This window comes from Mastigoproctus giganteus, chromosome 4 (assembly GCF_048544385.1).
Source record: "Mastigoproctus giganteus isolate SK-2022 chromosome 4, ASM4854438v1, whole genome shotgun sequence".
Lineage (NCBI taxonomy): Eukaryota > Metazoa > Arthropoda > Arachnida > Uropygi > Thelyphonidae > Mastigoproctus > Mastigoproctus giganteus.
The window spans coordinates 48,462,908-48,485,063 of record NC_143578.1 but is presented as its reverse complement, the minus strand read 5'-3'; the positions used below and the strand labels follow the sequence as shown (position 1 = coordinate 48,485,063).

General features: G+C 36.6%; 1 protein-coding gene across 5 annotated transcripts in view; it reads right to left on the bottom strand.

The window, feature by feature from the left end:
- The window catches only part of LOC150086700 (atrial natriuretic peptide receptor 1-like), a 193,772-nt gene that overhangs the window by 73,399 nt on the left and 98,217 nt on the right, over positions 1-22,156 (bottom strand). For all 5 annotated transcript variants that reach the window (XM_090372702.1, XM_090372707.1, XM_090372704.1 and 2 more), the window contains 3 exons: positions 16,063-16,195; positions 12,967-13,048; positions 2,890-3,010 (listed from right to left, as the gene is read on the bottom strand). In XM_090372702.1, coding sequence (XP_090228828.1) covers positions 2,890-3,010; positions 12,967-13,048; positions 16,063-16,195 — 336 coding nt within the window. The remainder of the gene's footprint in view (positions 1-2,889; positions 3,011-12,966; positions 13,049-16,062; positions 16,196-22,156) is intronic.

Sequence of the window (22,156 nt, the reverse complement as noted above, 5' to 3'; positions counted from 1 at the left end):
CTTGCTGATGATACAAAGGTTGACAGGATCATATGATACTCTAATAATACATGTACAAAATTAGGAAGAACAGCCTAAAAATGGCAATTGATTTTTGACACTGATAAAAGAAAGGTACTGCATTTGGGTAGCAGTAATTCCATAATAACATACCAGTTGGGTGGTATCATACTAAAGGCAGTGGAAATTGAAAAAAGATCTAGGGTTAATTGTACAGTCCGACACAAAGTTTTCTGAGCAGTACAAACAGGCCGCTAGGACAGCTCATGGGGTTATGTCAATGCTACACAGGAATTTTGCCGGCAGGGACAAGCAGGTGATTATCCCATTATATAAGGCAATGGTTAGGCCAAGTCTTGAATACTGCATACAGACATAGAAGCTTCATTTGTTGTGTATGCAGAAGTAGGCCTTCAATGTCCTGTTGGTATATGTAAAATCAGGTAAGCACCAAGGCAGTGACTGCTAGCTTTGCCACCTCAAAAACAACCTGATTGAAACAAAAAATCAAATAACTAATATTCTCTTCATCAAAGCAATTTCTCTAATTCTCAGCCCTCCTCAGAGAAAAATTCTGAATGCATATGTGTGAAAAACCATTCCCACAAAAAAAACAGTGACTACTCATGCTTATGGTACCTTTCAACATCTTTGAAAGATCCAAAATGCAAAGTTATAGAAATTCCATCTATATATGTAGATCACCATGTAGCAAGCAATGAAAGTGTCTGGGTTACCATCGACAGCCTATACATCCACCAAAAAGCTATGATCCATGGAAACGATTATGTATACAGGGTGTCTCAAAAATATTGGTACAAACGTTTAGGGGAGGTAGGTAACACCTAAAGGAATGTGAATCGCATAGGAACCCATAACCGGAAACGTCACCGTAAGTCAATAGACGGCGCTGTTTATCAGTTCGTGAGAGAGAAAATTTCTGGTTTACTCATTCAAGCAGTAGTTGCCACACGAAGAGCATGCATCGATATATGAACTGTGAGCTGGCAGACATGCACCTAGTGTATGGATTAGCAGAGGGCAATGGACGAGCCGCTCAACGAATTTATGGAGAATGCTTCCCAGACAGACATGTACCGGACCACCGTTTGTTTGCGCATGTGCATCAAAATTTGTGCGATTATGGGTCATTTAGATGTAACAAGAGTAGTGCAGGTAGACTACATTCGACGCGAACTCCCGCCATGGAAAGAAGTGTGTTGAATGCCGTCCAGAATAATCCTACTACCAGCACACGTGCTGTTGCCTCTGCCTTAGGAGTGTCTTGTTGCAGTGTACAGCGTGTCTGGCACGACGATTCCTTACACCCCTTTCATCTCCAAAGGGTTCAGTTACTGCTCCCCCAAGATCATACTGCACATGTGGCTTTTGCACAGTGGTTTCTCCAAGAAAGTGTTCAAGTCTTGAATTTTCCAGCCTATGTTTTGTTCACGGATGAGGCTTATTTCTCTCGGGAAGGCTTATTCAATCGGCACAATGCTCATGTGTGGGCACACGACAACCCACACGGTGTGTGCCCCCATGCGGCACAACGTCGCTTCGCAATAAATGTGTGGGCAGGTATGGTCGGTGACTGCTTAGTCGGCCCATACCTGTTACCATCCCGCATGAACTCCGCTAAATATCAGTTCTACCAGGGTTACTTGACGATGTTCCAGCAAATGTGAGATGCAACATTTGGTTTCAACATGACGGGGCGCCTGCCCATTATGGAAGGTGTGTTCGTGACCATTTGAACAGGCGTTTTGGGCGTCGATGGAGTGGCCGTGGTGGACCCGTTGCCTGGCCCCCACGCTCACCTGATTTATCGAGTCTTGATTTCTTTCTGTGGGGGGCCCTCAAATCTATCGTGTATGAATTGCCTGTGGAGATGGAAATGGATCTCGTGGCGAGACTCGTCTGTGCTGCTGCTACTGTCAAAGAAACTCTAGGTGTGTTCGACCATGTCCGCCAATCCATGCTGCGTCGGTGTCACGCGTGCATCGCGTTTCATGGTGGAACCTTCGAGCATCTGTTGTAACATCATGAAATGCATCCATCTCGTACTCCATTGTTAATATTATGTCAAATCAATGTTTGCCACTAATTACTGTCTTGTATCATTTCTGCTTCTTGTGCCCCTGCTACTACTTTCCTGTGACGTTTCCGGTTATGGGTTCCTATGCGATTCGCATTCCTTTAGATGTTACCTTCCTCCCCTAAACGTTTGTACCAATATTTTTGAGACACCCTGTATAAGCATGAGTGAAAAACTGCCCTGAAAAAATTTTGTTGTATACCCTGTAGCCTCCAAAACGAAATTCGTGGTTGTGCCATGTTATAATTTCTAATTTTACCACACACATCTAACACTTTTAATACTTATACAGGCTTAAGCCATCTGCAGAATAAACAGAAATTTATTATTATTTATTAAACAATAAAATAGTCTTAAATTTATATGATAAAAGAAGAAAAGAAACTAATGTGATAAATGTTTCTCCGTGTTATATTTTTGTTTTATTGTCTTGGGGAATTGGTGTTCCCTCCAGTGAGAACAACAGACTTGCTCAAGTCTCTTGAATTAGAAACATATACATAATGTCTGCCCAAAAATAAATGATATTGTTATCTAAAAGTCAAACTAAAATTACTAGTATCCTTTTTCATTGAATAATATCACCAAAAGAGAAGAATAATTTCAATAACTGCATTTGAATGCAGATGTTGAAATAATCTCATTCCTATACTTAAAATAAATTAAAACTGCAAAACTTCTTAATTATCAATGATTAACAATCCTCCTTAATCAGCTCACCATAAACCAAGGTTGATATAACTTATTTTTGGTTGCCATTAGTTTATTTTGATTTTCAAATGGTTACTTACAGTGCTAATCAGTGACAAGCGACTTGTCATCCAACTGCTTCGGTAGTTTTTATTAAAGGTGATTTCTTCCCATCTTACACGCCAAGACATATTGGCAAGGGCTGATTCCAGTTTTAATTTCCTAAAAATATATTCGATTACATAATACTCATACACAATGCATCCTATAAATCCATAGAAAAATATGTGGAATTGCATGTCACTTAACACTTTTATTTTAATATTTCACGACAAAGAATGAAAACTGGTTTACATATCACTGATTAATCAACAAAAACATGTTCAAAATTGTAACCACATAAATATTTTCTAACATTATTTTTAAAATGGTGTATTTGTGCCTCAATTCTCTCATGCATATGCTGACATACTTTTGTTGTTACCACATTATTAATTTTATAAAATTACTCAAAAATGAATGCTTTAAGAATGTCTAAAAATCTATGCTCATGGCTATATACCTTTTCTTTCAAATAACCACATAAAAAATCTGCAAGACACTACTTGGGCTACTTTATGGGCCCATGGTGACCTATCCATTTGTTGGAGGAGTTTTTCATTAAGATATTGAGAGAATAATATACTGTAGCACCATCCTAGTTGAAATACAGAGTATTTCCTTCTAGTTTTATGAGGAAATATTCCTATAATATTGCAAGGCAGCTCTCTGAAGTGACTAGTGTTCTCAAAAGAGAATGCTCCTAACAGCCCTACTGAACAGCTTTCCCTCACCTCCCCAAGAGGTGCGTGCTGCTGGGTTTTAGGTGCATCGGTGACTAAGATCACATTGCACTGTGTAGTATGTCTGCAATACAGTGTGTGTTCAAGCACTGATTTGCATGTTGTGCGGGCTGAAAAAAACCTTCAAAAATTCACAGGAGGAATCCTACTTCCTCTGTCTGAGATTGGTTATCTACAGGCTCCAATTGAAGAAGAATAGATTCAGAAATTCCTTAATCTAGACCTCTACAAACAAGCAAAAAGTGGAAAAACCACTACACTGTCACAGAAGACCATCCCCAGGAGCATTTAATCAACTTTCAGTTTATACATGGGGATTATCACATCTTATAAGCAGAAGTATGGTGACTAGAATTGCTGTTCAGTTTGAAAACTGCCTCTTCAGTCCTCACAAAAAGATTAGCAAGAACGAAAATTTTTCCAAATTATTTCTTTGAAAAAATTTTCACTCTTGCTAATCTTTTAGAGAAAAAAAAATCTTGGCAAATTCCCTTCTGTCAGGATCGTCATCATTAAGGCTTGATAAAATTTTGGAATATAAACATTATCTCAGTAGTTTTTAAAATTCTTATAGCAGACATTTCTGATAATCTCAATTCAGATGATGTTGAAATATTGTCTAAGTCACTGATGCACCTAAACCCAACAACTACAACCAACAATTCAGGCGACAGCTGTTACATTGACTTTTGTAAAGCATCTTGCCTAGTATTTTCTATAGTTCTAACAGAATGCATTCTACCACTTATAGGAGGTCTAGAATAATCCCTTCATTGTTTGGTAAACATTGACTTACATGACAGAGAATATTCAAACTGTTTTGGTCTCATTCTCTACAGATAACAGTCATACTATGAAGCTTGTAGAGAAGCTTCACTGTCAGAATTATTTTTGCTTTATTTAATTACTGAAGATTTCTAACAATTGATAAAAGGTTATTGCAACGAAAAAAAAAAAAAAAAAAAAATTTTAAATAAGCCTCTGTGAATGAAAAATGCAATGATATTCTTTTAACATTACACTACAAACTACAAAAGATGGTGAAAATGATCTGAGCTAGAGCAACTGTTAAAAGTGATGTGGAATTTCTAAACTGTTCAAGGTAATCCTTATAATATTTGCATCAACTGTAGTCCTAAAGTCGATTAGTCGATTATTTTATTCTCTCTCTCTCTCTCTCTCTCTCTCTCTCTCTCTCTCTCTCTCCTGTTGTTGAACTGGGTATACGACAAAATCTCATAGAAAACATAACAAATAGTTAAATTCTGAGGTAATTTAAAACTTTTATGTTATGAGAGACCTTCTTTTATATTTTTGAAGTGTGGGGAGAAGGGGAGAAAAAACTGAAGTTGCACTTTGGCATTCAATAGTCTGGATAAACTCTGCATCATTCACCTTTAGGAGTAACAAGTGAAAGAAGACAAAGGCAAAGTTAAGCAAGAATGCGTAGCTGATGAATGAGTTCAGCACAATACCTTAATAAAAGTGTAGCATGAGATTGACTATCATTTTCAGGTGCATAACGCCCATACTGAGCAGTATGTGTATTAGTTTGAAATAAAAAGTGCATGAATGTTACCCAAGATTTCTTTAGATGAGAGAAGAGAACAAGGGTTATTAAGTCCAGTGTCTGTTAATAACAGACATTTGGACTTCATAACTTATGTAACCTATATATATATATAGAATCAAATTACTAAAGAGTAGAACTGGGATATTATAAGATTATATTAACCAATCAGATTAATGCCATCTGAGATAGAACATTACATCCATCATTAAATATATGCAGGAATGAAATAATGTTAAATTGTAAAAATGTAGAAATGTAGAAGCTGTCCTGTAGTTTAAAAAATCCCAAAACAATCCAAGAACAAACCGGACCCTAGGCAACAATGGTTAAACATAAATATTAAATTCAATAAAAAATATACATAATTAGCCAACTATGGGAAAAGATACTTTGCAAGGGACTTTGTCGAGGGCTAAACCCCTACAAAATATATAACCCATGGCTGGCAGAGCCATCAGTTTCTGTTGTCATCTGCCTGTATAACTAGGACCGAAAGATGTCGAAATGGACCATAAGTTAGGTATTAAATAAAATAATATAAAAAATAGAAATTAAGTAGCTTATTAATAGTAATTTTGAAGAAGACAGGCTGGATGACATTTAGCCCAACCGATAGCTGTAACAAAAAAACAATATGTTTAGCAGATTATTTGGTTCTCAGCATAGCATTGCTTATTTATTATTTTGTTACAGCTATCGGTCGGGCTAAATGTCATCCAGCCTGTCTTCTGCAAAATTACTATTAATAAGCTACTTAATTTCTATTTTTTATATTATTTTATTTAATACCTAACTTATGGTCCATTTCAACATCTTTCGGTCCTAGTTATACAGGCAGATGACAACAGAAACGGATGGCTCTGCCAGCCATGGGTTATGTATTTTGTAGGGGTTTAGCCCTCGACAAAGTCCCTTGCAAAGTATCTTTTCCCATGGTTGGCTAATTATGTATATTTTTTATTGAATTTAATATTTATGTTTAACCATTGTTGCCTAGGGTCTGGTTTGTTCTTGGATTGCTTCGGGTATTTTAAACTACAGGACGGCTTCTACATTTTTACAATTTAACATTATTTCATTCCTGCACATATATATATATATATATATATATATACACCTGCAAAGTAAAAGCAGATTATCTGAAATTAAATAAAATTAAGATTAACATAAAAATAATGTGAAAGTAATAAAATAATAAAAATAATACTTAATGCTGTAGGTCCTGGGATTTTAACTACATCTTCATTGTGTCGGCAGCCAAAACCGAAGGAACCACGGCAATAAACTTAATTTTATTTAATTTCAGACTAGGGGGCTTCGCTCCCTGTTTGCTATGCTCACTTCTTTTGATAAAATAAAATACTTACAGAAGCTTTCGACTCTGTGTGTCTCTTCCTCAGCTATGAATACATAAATACATTACTATATCTATATAATATCAGTATAGATACACCATACACAACTCTTAAAGAAAAACTATGATCGTAGTGTGAAAAGCATCATTTCATCTATATCTCATATTGTGCTCATCCTTCACAACAAGTTACCAAGTATTGCACTACCTCGAATAAGTAACACTTCACTAATAGAGAAGCCTATTGTCACTTATTCTCAGTGGCCACCACCACCCAGATGGCATCATTTCAAAGCTATTGGCTTTTCATCGGTGGGTGCCTTTCACACTATGATCGTAGTTTTTCGTTGTCTATGGTGTATCTACACCAATATTATATAGATATGGAATCTTTAACTCTTAAAATATTATGCCTTGTTGCATTTAGTTTATTTAAATAAATACGTTACATATGGAAATCAAGAATGGTACTGCATGGTCATGTTAGATAAACATAGCGGGTGACCACACTTAAACAGAAGTTTGTTTTACCACAGTAAAACAAGCTTCTGTTACATTTTTTTTTATTTGTTATGTATTACCACATAACCCGCACCTCTCTTCTCCCATTGGCTGAATAAATATCATTAGGAGGAAAATTATTTTAATGTATAGAAAGATAATCTACTTTTACTTTGCAGGCATTCTTAATTAATTCCATTTTTATTATACTTGACAGGTCAGCAACCCTACTCAATACACTGATAATATACAATTGTCTATATTTCATTATGGTTGCTGGGTATTTCTGCTATTACTAGTAGTGCCCCAGAGCCATAATCTGATTTAATAAATTAATAATTTTTTCGTTATTTTTAGACATTCAGTTTTGTCACTACATCCTATTATTTTTATTGATATTATATATATATATATCTGCTAGCACACCAAATTGTTAGGCATCACTGTTAGGCCTTAATGCCTTCCATCCAAAATATAAATTACACAACATACACAAACCCAAAAATAAATAGGATCATGCCCTAACTCAAAATGTGCACATAATGCTTAATTGATAACTTTTACAATTGCATTAATACCACATATCTACAACCACAATACAACTGAAAGTGCATAACACACACACACTTATTTTTAGGTTTAGGCTATTTGTTGTTGACCTTTTTTATAATATTTGGGCTGAAATTTTTAAAATTGATATTTAAATTGGATTAAGTATTACCATTTAGATTTTAGGATTTCTGTGTTTAAATTTTGCCTAATCAACTGCTTCTTTTTTTTTATCTCAATGGGGAAAAAAGTTATTCCCCGTTCTCAGTTTAGTCTAAAAACATCATTGGTTTACTTCTGAAATAAACGTAAGCCAGTTTTATTTGAAGAAAATAATAAATGAACACAAAAGCTATATGCAATGATCACTTTTAGAGAGGTGCATTTACCTGTGCCAAACAGCTAGCTGTAAAAGGACAGTAATGTTTCATGTCTCCCCTTGCAAATAATGATAAAAGAAAATAACATCCAAAACAATTATTTTAAAAAATAAATTCTGGAGTGTAAAGCAGCAATTTCCTGAAACAGACAATTATGGAAAAAAATAAATGTGCAACAATAAATTCATTGTCAGAAAACAGAAAAAAAATATAAAATGAAATGGAAATAGATATTTCAGTACTTAACTCTGCTATTTTAGCTGTTTTTATCAAAGATCAGTTATCAGTAACCATCAATAACACTGTATAGCTTCTGCTATTATTTCCACAAATGAAAGTTAACAGTGTAACTAATAATAACAATGGCAGAATCAACTAATTTTAATCATACAGCAAAACAGCAAATAAACACCACAAAAATAATTTACAACATTCTATGTTGTTTCTACGAGAGACAGTAGGGCATGGTTTCAAAAGAGCTAACATGTGCTTTAATTGTTATTCATAAACTCAATGTAGCTCTGCCACAATACAAGCTTGTAACTTAGTAATAAATTAGAACAAATATTCTTTAGAATAATATGTTAATTTCAGTGCATGCATTATGTGTTCTCCCTTTGGGATCATCTGAATTGTCAGTTGGCATTTTCATACAGTTGTGCTTTAACAAAACCAGAAAAGAGAAAGATTAAGGGAGGGAGAACATAGAAGCCAAGATACTTCACTCCTATATCTTTTACACTGGCCTTTAAATATGTCATACTGACTGTTGTACTGCTACAGTTTTGTGTGGTAAGGAGTCATCATACTGGACCCAAAGGTGTAGTCAGATTTTGATGTTTACAGAACTTTTTAAACAGTCAAATGCATTAATGTAAAGTAATTCATAATATTTTGCCCAGTCAGCATACCATAAAGAAAAACTGGGCCAACAACTTCATCATCCCATATTCCACACCATAAATTGACAGCTCATCTCACGTGATGGCAAGTATTTCTGCAACAGTATGGATTTTTACCCATACTGTTGCAGAAAGAAGCCCAGTAGCAGGAATTGTGCCTGTTGGTGAAGCCATCATGAGTGAAGGTAGCCTCGTCAGTCCACAGTATACTGCTGAGAAAACTGGGATTTTCTTCCACCTTGGTTAACAGAAAATTACAAACCTCCAACCATGTTGTATCATCACCTTCAATATAAACCTTGTCTTAAAAAATAACTGATAGGGATGCAGTTTGTTCTTTAGAAGGCGCCTCTGAGTTTGCATACACTTCATCCTGCATGTGGAAGAAGCTTCCCTGACACTGCTGGTTGGATGTGACAGGAAGAAGGCCACAGCAACTTCTTCTTGAAGATGTTCCAAATTCTGTACAGATCTGTAATCCTTTTTTATGCATCATGCTTCCAGTTAGCACAAAGCGATTCAAAACACTCATAATTATGGTGTGATATTTGTAGTCTCTGAGGATGTCTCTCAGAAAATTATCTTGCTGATGCTCTAGCATTTTAGCCACATCTTCATACAGTAATACCATCTTGTTGGACTGTTGTTGTTGTTATTTGGTTTTTTTTAGGAGCATTAGCAACTAAGGCCATATTGCTCCAGGGATATGCAGTGGTCATTCCCTGACCTTTCCGCATCCTCTGTATTTGGTGGTGATGGGCTCGAACTCCGGTCTAATCAAGAAGCGTGTGCTACACACTGCTGCTCCTTCCCACCTGGCTAGGGAGATGCCTATACCATCTTCTATAAATCATTTCTGGAAAACATGCTTTTATGTAATTTTACAAACATTCTTGAGAATAAACACCAATAAGTTGTACTTTTAATGAATTTTGCTGCACTTTTCATTCAGTTTATGTAGCTGACCAACACTGTGATATCTAAATTTCATGCTTCCACTGCATGCTTGTGCATATTCTAGATTTTGCTGTGCCATTTGTAGGGTCAATTCATGTCCATATTTGATAAAATTCTGTACTATGAGGTACAGAATCGCAGTGGAATAGGAAAATGTGGAAATTCATGGACATTGAAAACTAAAGACCACACATTTAAATCAGATTTTATGTTGTACTGTGATTTACACTTGCTTTGAAAATTTAAAGCCCATATTAGTTAAATTTTTACTTGATGTGCCAGTCTTTCCTATAAACAACGTAGAATATTTAAAATTATTTGTGTGTGCGTGTGTGCGTGCGTACTATTTTTTTATAAGATCAAATTATTTAAATCTACCATTGTTGTTTTTGTTACTGGTACATTACATTGTTACCTTTCATTTGTGGAAATAATAGCAGCAGCTACAGTCTTATTGAACATTACTGATAACAGCAGCTAAAATTGCAAAGTTAAAAACTGAAATATCCATTCCTGTTTCATTCAACCCCCTTTTTTTTATTTCCTGACAATAAATTTATTATTGTGCATTTGTTCTTTTTTCCTTAAACTTCTATTTCAGGAAACTGCTGCTTTCCACCCCATAATTTATTTTTTTTAAAATAATTGTTCTGAATGTTTTCATCATTATTTGCATGAGAAGATGTGACAAATTACTGTCCTTGTACAGCTAGCTGTTTGACATAGGTAAATGTGCCTGTCTGTCAAAAAAGCAACAATCACATACATCCATTGTGTTCCTTTGTTTTTTATTCAAATAAAATCGGTTTACATTTGTTTCGGAAGTACACCAACATTGTTTTTAGACTAAATCAAAGAGAGGGAACAACTTTCCTACTCAGAAAAAAGCAGTTGATTATGCAAAATTTAAATCCAGAAGTCCAATTTTAACATTAATTCAAAAATTTCAGCACAAATATTACAAAAAAGATCCTGACAGCAAATAGTCTAAACCTAAAAATAAGGAAAATAGATCTTGGCACATTTTAAATGAAACACTGTGTGTGTGTGTGTGTGTGTGTGTGTGTGTGTGTGTGTGTGTGTGTGTGTGTGTGTGTGTGTGTGTGTGTGTGTGTGTGTGTGTGTGTGTGTGAGAGAGAGAGAGAGAGAGAGAGATGAGGAGTGCTACGAAAGTAATGCCTCCTATTTTTTCTTCAGAAAATTTAATTCCTACAACTATGCCTTTTACATCAATTAATCCTCAATTATTAATAAACACCCTGTTATTTTTCCACAAAGTCACCATCATTTTCTTTGCATTTCTGCCATCTGAGTCAGATGCTGCATTCCAATCCTGTAGAAGTCCTTACTCTTGCTCCAAGGGCTTCGCGAACACTGAGTTTGAGCTGGTCGTCATTGACAAAATAGGTTCCACGTGGGATATCCTTCAGTGGGCCGAAGAGATGATAGTCAGAAGGTGCAAGATCTGGCTATGAGAGGGGTGAGAATGAACAGTGCATCCCAGTTTTGCAATGGCCTCTATCATGCACAGACTGGTGTAGAGTCATGCATTGTCATGGAGAAGAAGAACCTAATTAAGGTTTTTGTCTGGTCAAACTCTATGGATGAGGGCTTTCAATTTTTTCAATGTTTCCACACATCGATCTGAGTTTATTGTGGTGCCAAGCTCCAAGAGGTCAGCATGCAAGACCCCAACTTGTCCCAAAACACTGTCGCCATGACTTTACCAACAGAAAGCTGTCTTTTGAACTTCTTGTGTGGTGAATTTTAATGTTGTTGATGGTGCCACTTCATTGACTGTCTCTTCATTTCGGGGTCATAATGGTGGACCCAGGTTTCATCACCTGTGACTATGCACAAAACAAAAGCCTCTCCTTCACTCTCATCGTGCTGGAGATGGATACAGATGACTTTCTGGGGTTCTTTGTGATCATGTGTTAGCATTTTTGGGATCCACTGGGTGCAAACCCAAACCTTGTTCCTTTATGATGGTTATCACAGCAGGTTTCCCTATACCTACTGCATCACGCAGTTTGTGTGTTGTGATGCAGCAGTCCTCTTTGATCAGCATGTCAATCGGACTCTTGTTGTATGTTGTCACTGACATTACTCACTGGCCGCTTTGGAGCTTGTCAACACTGTCACTTTCCACACTCTTAAAGTGCCTAACCCAATGTCTAACTGTACTCACATCTACAGTATTGTCACCACAAACATTTTCAAGACATGTATGGATTTCAACAGGCGTCACTTCTTCCTTTGTTAAGAAATTCAATCACCACTTTTTGCTTGATATGTATATCTGTACCATCCGCTATTTTGAACTATCCGTGTGCTGCAATCACAAGACTAATCACAGTGCCACTCAGTATGGTGAAAACAGAGACCTCTAGTAATGACTCAGTGACACGCAAAATGGTCTATGGCAACACATTTGAGAGAAAAAAATTAGGAGGCATTAATTTCATACTGGTCCTCATAGATATATAAAAAAAATCCATTTTTCCCATTGCTAGCCTTTTTAAGTGTGAAACAGAAACCAGTGGATTGTCACTGTATTTTATTTGTTGGTGAAACAGGTAGTTTTTATTTTATTTATTATTTTTTTTTTCTATCTTCTGAATCCAAACATCTGTTTTTTTAGTTTTTAGCGTAGGGTAAGAAGACTGGCCAAATTCATTCGCAATTTAAAAGTTATTTGTTGTTGAAATTAGTAGTTTATTGTTATCAGAAAACTGAGCCTGCTACACAGGCAATTTTCTTATATGTAACTTAACTGTTTCCTAGCATTAATTGTTTTCTATTGGCAAACTGCTTTTCCGATGGCGACATACCGGCCACTTTGCATAATTATGCAGTCGATTAATCACTTTGATGTGCGATTTTATTTAATGACATCACTCCCAGGATTATATGAAATTTTATTCAATGACATCACTCCAAGCCTGATTGCCTACATAGCAAATGGTTTCCTGGTATTTTTAATTATACTTAGCACAGATTTTAATTGTTTTCATTTTGAAGTATTCTGTAGCACTATAATTATAGTAACTGGCCATTATTTAAAGTGCATTTATTTAAATAACAAATACAAATAGCAAACCACTGTATATCACTCACCTGTATAATACAATTCCAAATATGAAACATACAAGCAGAAACACAAGAATAGTTGAAAGAACAGTCTCCAGCAATGGAAATTCTACAATCAGTATTAAAATAAATATTGAATAGTTAGGTAAATTCAAGAATGTTGAATATGAAACTGCCCTACCATTAATATCTGGACACCCACATATCTACAAATAACCTTTATTTACAGAAAAAAACTGATAATGTGCACTACAACCTTTGGTCTTTATGACAACCTATAATCTCCAGGAAACACTTGCCGCCAGTTTTTTGTAAATGTCCTCCACCATTTTCTGCCATTTGACCTTCAAAGCAGCAACCAGTTCAGTTCTGATTTTGGGTAGTTTTTTGGCCTCACATGAACTTGGCAATCCAATTCATTCCAGAGGTTCTCTACACAATTGAGGCTGGTGCTCTGAGCTGGCCAGTCCAACTTTTTGACACTTGTGACCTCAAATGAGTCAACAGAGTATTATCCTGTGATACAGGTATAGGCTTTCTCTGACATTCTGCCAAGCACTGTAATGCATTGCTGTCCAGGACGTCTAAATAGACCTCAGCATTCATGATTTTGTTAAAAACAACCAATGGTCCCAGGCCAAACCATGAAAAACAGCCCCAGACCATCACACTGCCTCTGATAAACTTCATTATTGGGACAATACAGTCCAGCAGGTAGCTTTTTCTGGGCATCCCCCACAGCCAGGTGCAACCATCAGACTAGTACATGGTGTACTAGTCTGATGGTTGTACACCATGTACTAGACTCATCACTCCACCATGTCATCACTACACCATGTGTAGTATGCCATGTACTAGACTCATCACTTCAAAGCACAGTTTTCCATTGGTCTACCATCCAAGAACAGCAGGCCTTACAGACCTTAACTAGACAGCATCTGACATTAGTTGGGGAGCTTAGTGGATGGTTTAGTGATCATGATACCCTATATCGTGCAGCATCCTGTCAGTGATGGACAGATATTTTTGTGCCATGGGCAGAACAATTTTTCGGCACTCCCTTTACAAAGGCTATATACATATATATTTATTTATTATTTTTTTTTTTCATTATTTTTAAAATTTTGTGCCCCTTAAAGAATGACACCCCCAGGCAAGGGCCCTGCTGAGGGCCTGTGTGCTGTACAATGTTGACCTGCATTCTGAGCAGATGATTCTCTGCAGGGCTCTCTTATGTTCTGTCAGCTTCAGAAGTTTTCCAAGTCATTTCATGATGGTTTCAGCACCAATCAACTTCCATTTGCAAATCATATCAGCAATTTGATGAATCTTCAGATTCATCAGATTGCTGATATGCATCCTAGGAATCTTCAGTGGCATTGAAATGTTATGTACAGCTGAGTGCATATGTGGCACTCTCTTATCATTCCACGATGGAATTCTGTTAAGTCTATCAATCACACCATCTTGCATTTGCAATCATACTATTGTCTCCTCAAAGGCCTATGAGCATATTTATAGTTATATCTAACATTTGTTGCTTTGGTAGGTTGTGACCAATTATCAACAGATGGGTGTCTGGAAATTAATGGTAGGACAGTGTATTTTAATTGTATTAAAATTTAATTAAATTTTTATTTATGATAAAATTTACTAAAAAAAAACTGTGATACAAAAGAGTAGTATTTTATTCCCCAAAATACATCTTTACAAAATTAAATATTAGTATTGTCAGTGGAAAATAATGCAGGGAAAGAAGCCAGCTTATGCAACATCAGAAAAAAAAAAATACTACCCACATCATCTCAATCCTCCATAACAATCTATCTAATCCTCCCTTAAATTTATTAAAACTATCCACTTCCACAACACTAGATGAAATTAATTTGGTTGAACCAATTACCTCTTGTGATACTCCATTTGTTAAAGAATTCCCTCAGCCAAAAAAAGTGATTAAGAATCCCTCAGACATTACTGGATAGCCTGATCAGTTTAATAACATGGAGGTGTGAATCTCGTATAATGATGGTGTATAGATCTCGGTGTAGACTAAAGTGTATCTCTGTGACAACCAATTCAGTTACTACCAATTACACAATTTGTATTTTTCTCCACTTTTATTTATTCATTCATTATCATGTCCTTTAGTTTTCATAAATGGGACATTCTACTATCTGTGTGCTACGAGCAAATTGAAAATTAGTCCAGTTTCTGCAACAAGTTTCTCCATAATATACCATATTTTGGAGCATTGTAGTTTACTTTAAGTTAGCAGGCAAAACCATTTCTTGCCCATCAACACATTTGTTTCTGCCATTCCATAATTTATGGAATGGCATTCCATAATTTATGGAATGTTAAGAAACAACAACCTTCCAAAAATTCACAAATAATGGTTGAAAAGTAAAAGTCTGAAATTCTTAGCTAAAAGTGAACACTTACTTTTGGGCTGAGCTGTAAATCAGAACAAAATTTTATGAAAAGTTTATTTCACGTACATAAACTAACCCCTCAACATAACTAAAGAACAAATAAAAGTGTACAAAGTCTATAAATAAAAAACAAGCAATGCTGCAAATAGCCCAGAGTTCAGAGTACTAATATCAGGCAGTTCTTAATTTCATATGCAATTACTTTTATAGAACTCGTTTATTGGCAGCTTAACACTTTCACTGCTAGCATCACTAACAACCTTTTTGAGCCAGGATTGAAACACACAGGATTGAGTCCATCTGGATTGGGGAGGGCTTTCTTCTCACTATGCCTGAATTAGGCAAAGTCTGCTTGACAAAAATATTGTTTTTCTTCTGTCAAATCAGAAGAAAAAAAGTTCTTAAAGTCAGGTGGTTTCTTCTCCAAGTTGATTAAAAATCTCATGCCACATATTTGATTCATGATGCAGTGAACACATTAAGAATGACCGCCCATATGCATTACAAGACACCATTTGGGTGCCTTTTTTGATCACATATGTATAGTGGCACACTTCCAGTGCTGTTTGATGCTTATATGCATCAGATGCAATGAATGTGTTAAGAGGGGGGAGGAAAGAAGAGAATAATGATACTGTACTATTTTAATGATACTATATTATTTTATTCCAAATTTAAAAATAACACTTACTGTACTCCGTACAAGCTGGATCTCGACCATCAAAACCACACTTGGGACGTGCCTTTGGCTTTTCACCACATGGCCAGTGAATAGGGTGTATGTTTACATAGCTGTTGGTAGCTCCATGATATTCCAATGCTACCTTGAAGAAAAGTACACATATGTAAGTATTAAATATAGATACTTATATATTTTGAATATATTATTATGCAAATTTACTGAATTATTTAAATGTATAATTAATTAATTGCCACTATCAAAAATTCTGGACTCCAGACATATAGAAAACAATGGCTAGTAGGAAAATAGAGAAGAAAATGGAATTGACACAAGGGACTCAACCTGTTGACACAAGGAACTCAACTCTGTTGACACGAGGGACTCAACCTGTCAATGATGAAGGAGGATGGGTGAGTGATAATTAATTACTTGTTCATTATTTGTTCCCATCAATGCTATTGTACGTAACTTTTTAAGATTTATTATGTTATTATTAGTGAAGAATATTTAAATGTAGGTTTAATTAATCAATTAGAGATGAGTATCTCCAATCAAGAATTCTGTGATCAAACTCATTTTGAATGTAATAATTTCCCAGATAATAGTTGTTTTTTTGAATTTATGCTGAGGCAACTAAGGTTGTGCAGGCATGCATTCTATGGGTGATTTGCCTGTTTTTCTTGATGAAAAACGAGTTTTCGGGAGAAAAAGCCATGTGATCCTTGCCCAAGACTGACTAATTCTCCCTCCTTCACATTCAAAAACCACTATTTTCGGCCAGTGACAACTTACAATACCCTTCAAGAAAATTTTATGCTCTAATTTTATTATTATGAATTCAGAAAATCTCCAATGAATAGAGTAAAGTCACCCAGCATAACCCACACCTACATGTATGGTTAACCTGTAACCAGTCATGCGAAGAATTGTTACTCCTCTAGGGAAAGGGGTCTAAGTGATCCCACATGTATACAATTTTAAAAATCAGCAAGAAACAATTCAGAGGTGTTTATTTCAATGCTACCTTTATTTTCAATCTATCATGAAGAACATGTGAAAAATCCATTTTTTTTTTATTAAAAATGTTTATTTTTAATTATTTTTTGAAAATAAAACCCTTCTGCCAAGCTTTGTACCTGTTGGCAACACAAATATAAATAAAAAAACCCACAAGCTTCAACAACTGGACACCAGCCAGTCAATAACACTGAAACCTCAGAATGTAAAAACTGAAGCTACTGCAAATGCTTCCAATACTGGATACCAGCCAGATGCTTCAAAGTGTACAGAAAGGATAGACAGGACAGGAAGGGAGGAGGAGTTATGCTATTAGTTAAGAAACACATAAAATCTAAGGAAGTACATCCAACTGATGTTGGTGAACAATGCAATGCTGAGTCTGTTAGGTGTGACATAAGCACTGGGAAAGGAAAAATGAGAGTAGGTGTGTGTTATAGGCCTAATGAATCTGATGAGTATAATGAGCAATTGTGCAGAGAAATAGAGTGGGCCAGTAAATCAGAGTGTCTTATAATGGGGATTTTCATTTCCCAGAGACTGACTGGTATTTGTGGTTTGGTCACTCGCACACTAGCAATTCTTTTGTGGATTTATTGGATTGTTCTTTTTTTTACAGCAGCATGTTCAGGAAGCAACTAGAGGGAGTAATACTCTTGATCTGATTATCAGTAGTGATTCTTCATGCATTAAGAATCTGCAGATAAAGGAACCACTAGGTGGCAGTGATCACAGTGTGCTCAAATGGGATTTACTCAAAGAGGTAACTACCATCAGGGATAAAAGGAAGGGTTTTGGCTTTCATAAAGGTGACTACTGTGGTCTGAGACACTATTTATATTCTATACAGTGGGACAAACTGATGATGTTACCAACAGCAAATTCAAAATGGGAAGCATTCAAAGAAATAATCTTGGAAGCTACTAGGCTTTTCATACCAACTAAGAAATATTGTTCAAGACTGAGGCCTAAATGGAGGTCAGATGAACTAATCAGACATGTGGCAGAAAAGAAAAATGCTGTTGTTGTAGTTATTTGGTTTTTAGGAGCATTAGCAACTAAGGCCATATTGCTCCGGGGATATGCGGTGGTCATTTCCTGACCTTTGTTTGATAGCAAACAAACTGAATGAGTATTTTGCATCTACATTCACACATGAGGAATTATTAAGGTTTGAAAATGGCAGAAGATTATCAAATTGTAGAAGGATACTTAATGATTTTGTAATAACTGAGAGTAAAGTGGAGGAGAAATTGTTAAAGTTAAACGTAAGAAAAGCACCTGGGATGGATGGGATCTATCCAGTTATATTAAAGGAGGCAGCAAAGCAACTAAGCAAACCCTTAGCCATAATTATGAGAGCATCCTTGGACTCAGGGGAGGTTCCCATGGACTGGAGATGTGCAAATGTATCCCCAATTCACAAAGGAGGATCGAAGAGTGACACTAGTAATTACAGACCAGTTAGTTTAACTTCTGTTCCGGGTAAAATAATGGAGTCACTGGTTAAAGATGCATTGCAGGATCATCTAGACAGGACTGCAGCAATAATTCAGACACAGCATGGGTTTGTTAAGGGAAAGTCTTGTCTGACAAATTTGATAGGGTATTATGATGTGGTTACAAAGGAACTGGATGCAAAAAATAATTTTTATATCATATATTTGGATTTCAGGAAAGCTTTTGACACTGTTGCGCATGGAAGACTACTGTACAAATTGGAGCAGAATGGTATTAAGGGTAAGTTGCTACGATGGATAAAAGGATGGTTAAGTGGGAGAAGACAGAGGGTGGTAATCAATGGGTGCTGCTCTTCGTGGACTAATGTTATTAGTGCAGTCCCACAGGGTTCGGTGTTGGGTCCACTGTTGTTTTGTATATTTATCAATGATTCTTCAAACAGGCCTCTGAGGTTGGGTATATTCATATTGTAGATTTAAATGTTTTTCACCAACCTTGTGTAGAAATAAAACACAACGAAAACGAAAACTGAGATCTTGATAACTTGAAAGAGTATCGGGCTCGTACTCCGGTCTGATCAAGAAGCGTGTGCTACGCACTGCTGCTCCTGGCCCCCTGGCTACGGAGGCGCCGAGAAGAAAAATGCATGGGATACATATAAATTAACAGGTGACACAGAAGCCTATGATAGATATAAGCTAGTCTGTAACCAAGTCACAAAGGAGGTTAGGCAGTCAAAGGCAGATTACGATAAATCTTTGGCAAAGGATGCAAAGAAAAAGAGCAAAGAGTTCTTTATTTATGTAAACTCTAGAAGGAGGGAGATGAATCAGATTGGTCCACTTGATATCAATGGTTCAACTGTTGATGATCCTGCTCAGGTAGCTAACAAACTAAATGAATATTTTGCATCTACATTCACACATGAGGAGTTACTCAGGGAGGAGAATGGCAGAGGTGTATAAACTCTAACAGTAAGCTAGATAATCTTGTAATAACTGAGAGTAAAGTGGAGGAGAAATTGTTGAAGACAAACAAAAGAAAGGCACCTTGGGTGGATGGAATCTATCCAGTTATATTAAAGGAGGCAGCAAAGTAAGTAAGCAAACCCTTAGCCATAATTATGAGAGCGTCCTTGGACTCAGGGAAGGTACCCATGGACTGGAGATGTGCAAATGTGACCCCAATTCACAAATAAGGATCAAAGGGAGAGAAGTAATTACAGACCTGTTAGTTTAACTTCTGTTCCAGGGAAATTAATGGAGGCACTGGTTAAAGAAGCACTGCAGGATCATCTGGACAAGACTTCAGCTATAGCTTGGACACAGCATGGGTTTGTTAAAGGGAAGTCATGTCTGACCAATTTGATTGTATACTATGATGTAGTCACAAAGGAACTGGATGCAAAGAACAATTTTGATATTTGATATTTTGATAATTGGATCTTAGAAAGGCTTTTAATACTGTTGCACATGGAAGACTACTGCACAAATTGGAGCAGTGTGGCACTGGAGGTAAATTGCTGCTATGGATAAAGGGATGGTTGAGTGGGAGAAGACAGAGAGTGGTAATCAATGGATACTGCTCTTCGTAGACTAATGTTATTAGTGGAGTCTCCCAAGGTTTAGTGTTGGGTCCATTGTTGTTTTCTTTATTCATTAATGATAGTAATGATGGTATATCAGGCTTAATGTTTAATACGAAGGTCGCCAGGTTTGTTAATGACACTAATTACAGAATGCTGCTGCAACAGGATCTAGAAAAGTTGAGCAGATGGGCTGAGAGGTGGCAATTGAAGTTTAACATTGACAAATATAAAGTACTGCATATGGGAAGCAGTAACCCCAAAGTAACGTATCAACTGTGTGGTACTGCACTGACAGTGGTAGAGAATGAAAAGGACCTAGGGGTAATTGTGCAGGCAGATATGAAGTTTTTTGAGCAGTGCAGACATCTGCAAGAGTAGCTCATGGTATCTTGTCAATGATATACAGGAATTTTTCTAGCAGGGATAAGGAGGTGATTATCCCCTTGTAAGGCAATGGTCAGGCCTCACCTTGAGTACTGTATACAGGTCTGGAGGCCTCATTTTAAGAAGGATGTAGGGCTGCTGGAACGAGTACAGAGAAGGGCAACAAGATTAGTGAATGGAACAAAGGGTTTCTCTTATGATGAAAAGCATAAGTTTTGCAAATTACAGTGAATGGAGACTGGGCACCTGCGCGGTGTTCTGATTGAGGTGTATAAAGCCTTGAATGTTTTGAGCATGCTCAATGCTGATGGGATTCTTCCTCTTGCTCAGAATAATTGCCTGAGTGGGCATAAATTAAAATTGATGTGTGGAAGTTTTCCTTTAGCCAATGATTTTTTAATTGCTGGAACAACTTCCATCTGTCATTGTAGAAGTTGATAGCTTAAACAGATTCAAGGCAGAACTGGACAAACATTTGGAGCGAGTGAATGGGTGAAATGAGAAGGGGGTGTGTGTGGTTTTTTTTTTTTTTGGCCGATGCTATATAAGCTTGCTTTCTTGCATCATGAGCCCTTGCTAATGCTAATATTATGAAGTCGGAAAGTGTAACTTTTGAAGGTACCGTCATTTATCATAGCCAGCATTCTTCAATAACTGTATGCAACAGATGCCACTCATCCTCTGCATATAATTAGGCTTAACTTAATCATGCATTTTTCTTACATGTATATTTGAATGGTTTTTGGAAGATCTTCCAGTATATTATTGATCCAAATTGCAAATAGGGTAGCACTCAATATGGAACACCCTCTTCTTGAATTTGAGATGCTGACAGCATGTTTCGATATCGGACTTGAAAGTTGAGTAATTTTAAAAAGTTCCGAATTATTTGAGGAAGGTAGCCTATCAGCCCCAACTGATGCATATCTTTGATAATACCATGACGCCAAGTGGTATTGAATGCTTTGTGAATATCTAAGTTGACCATTACTAGATGCCAGTAGCGTAGCTACCCTTTTTCAGGCCCGGAGGCAAAGAACACGTTCAGGCCCCTACTTAATTAATGAAAATTGCAAAAACAGGAGACAGCCAAAGATGCCGGGCCCCTAAAGGGCCTGGGCCCGGAGGAAATTGCCTGCCTGCCTACATGGTAGCTATGCCACTGCTAGATGCTGTTTCATGACAAAGGCCTTTCGTATGTTGGATTCAATTTTTACAAGGGTAGCACAGTGGTTATAATCACTATCCCCACACAGAGTAAAAAATGCTCAGAGTCAAACCTATGAATGATGGGAGGGCTTTTATAGGCTTTTTTTTTTTTTTCAATGTGTGGCTGAGTTAGTCGATCTTAGACAAGGACAGCAAGGTTTTTTCTGTCAAAAAATCTTGCTGTCCTTTATTTTTGTGCAGCAACACATGCAAACTGACCAGAAAACACACATAGTTTACGGACATAATACATGAGGGAATGTTGTTCTTGGGTAAAATAAATATGACATTTTTTAATCAGTTTCAGTGACTTCCCTAAACTCCTGATTGACAGTATTCAATGAAAACTGATGGAATCTACATGTCTCCTGTACACCCTTCGGCTACCTGAACATTTCTCAGTTGTAGCAGTACAGTGACATTTATGTCCACAACAATTGATCT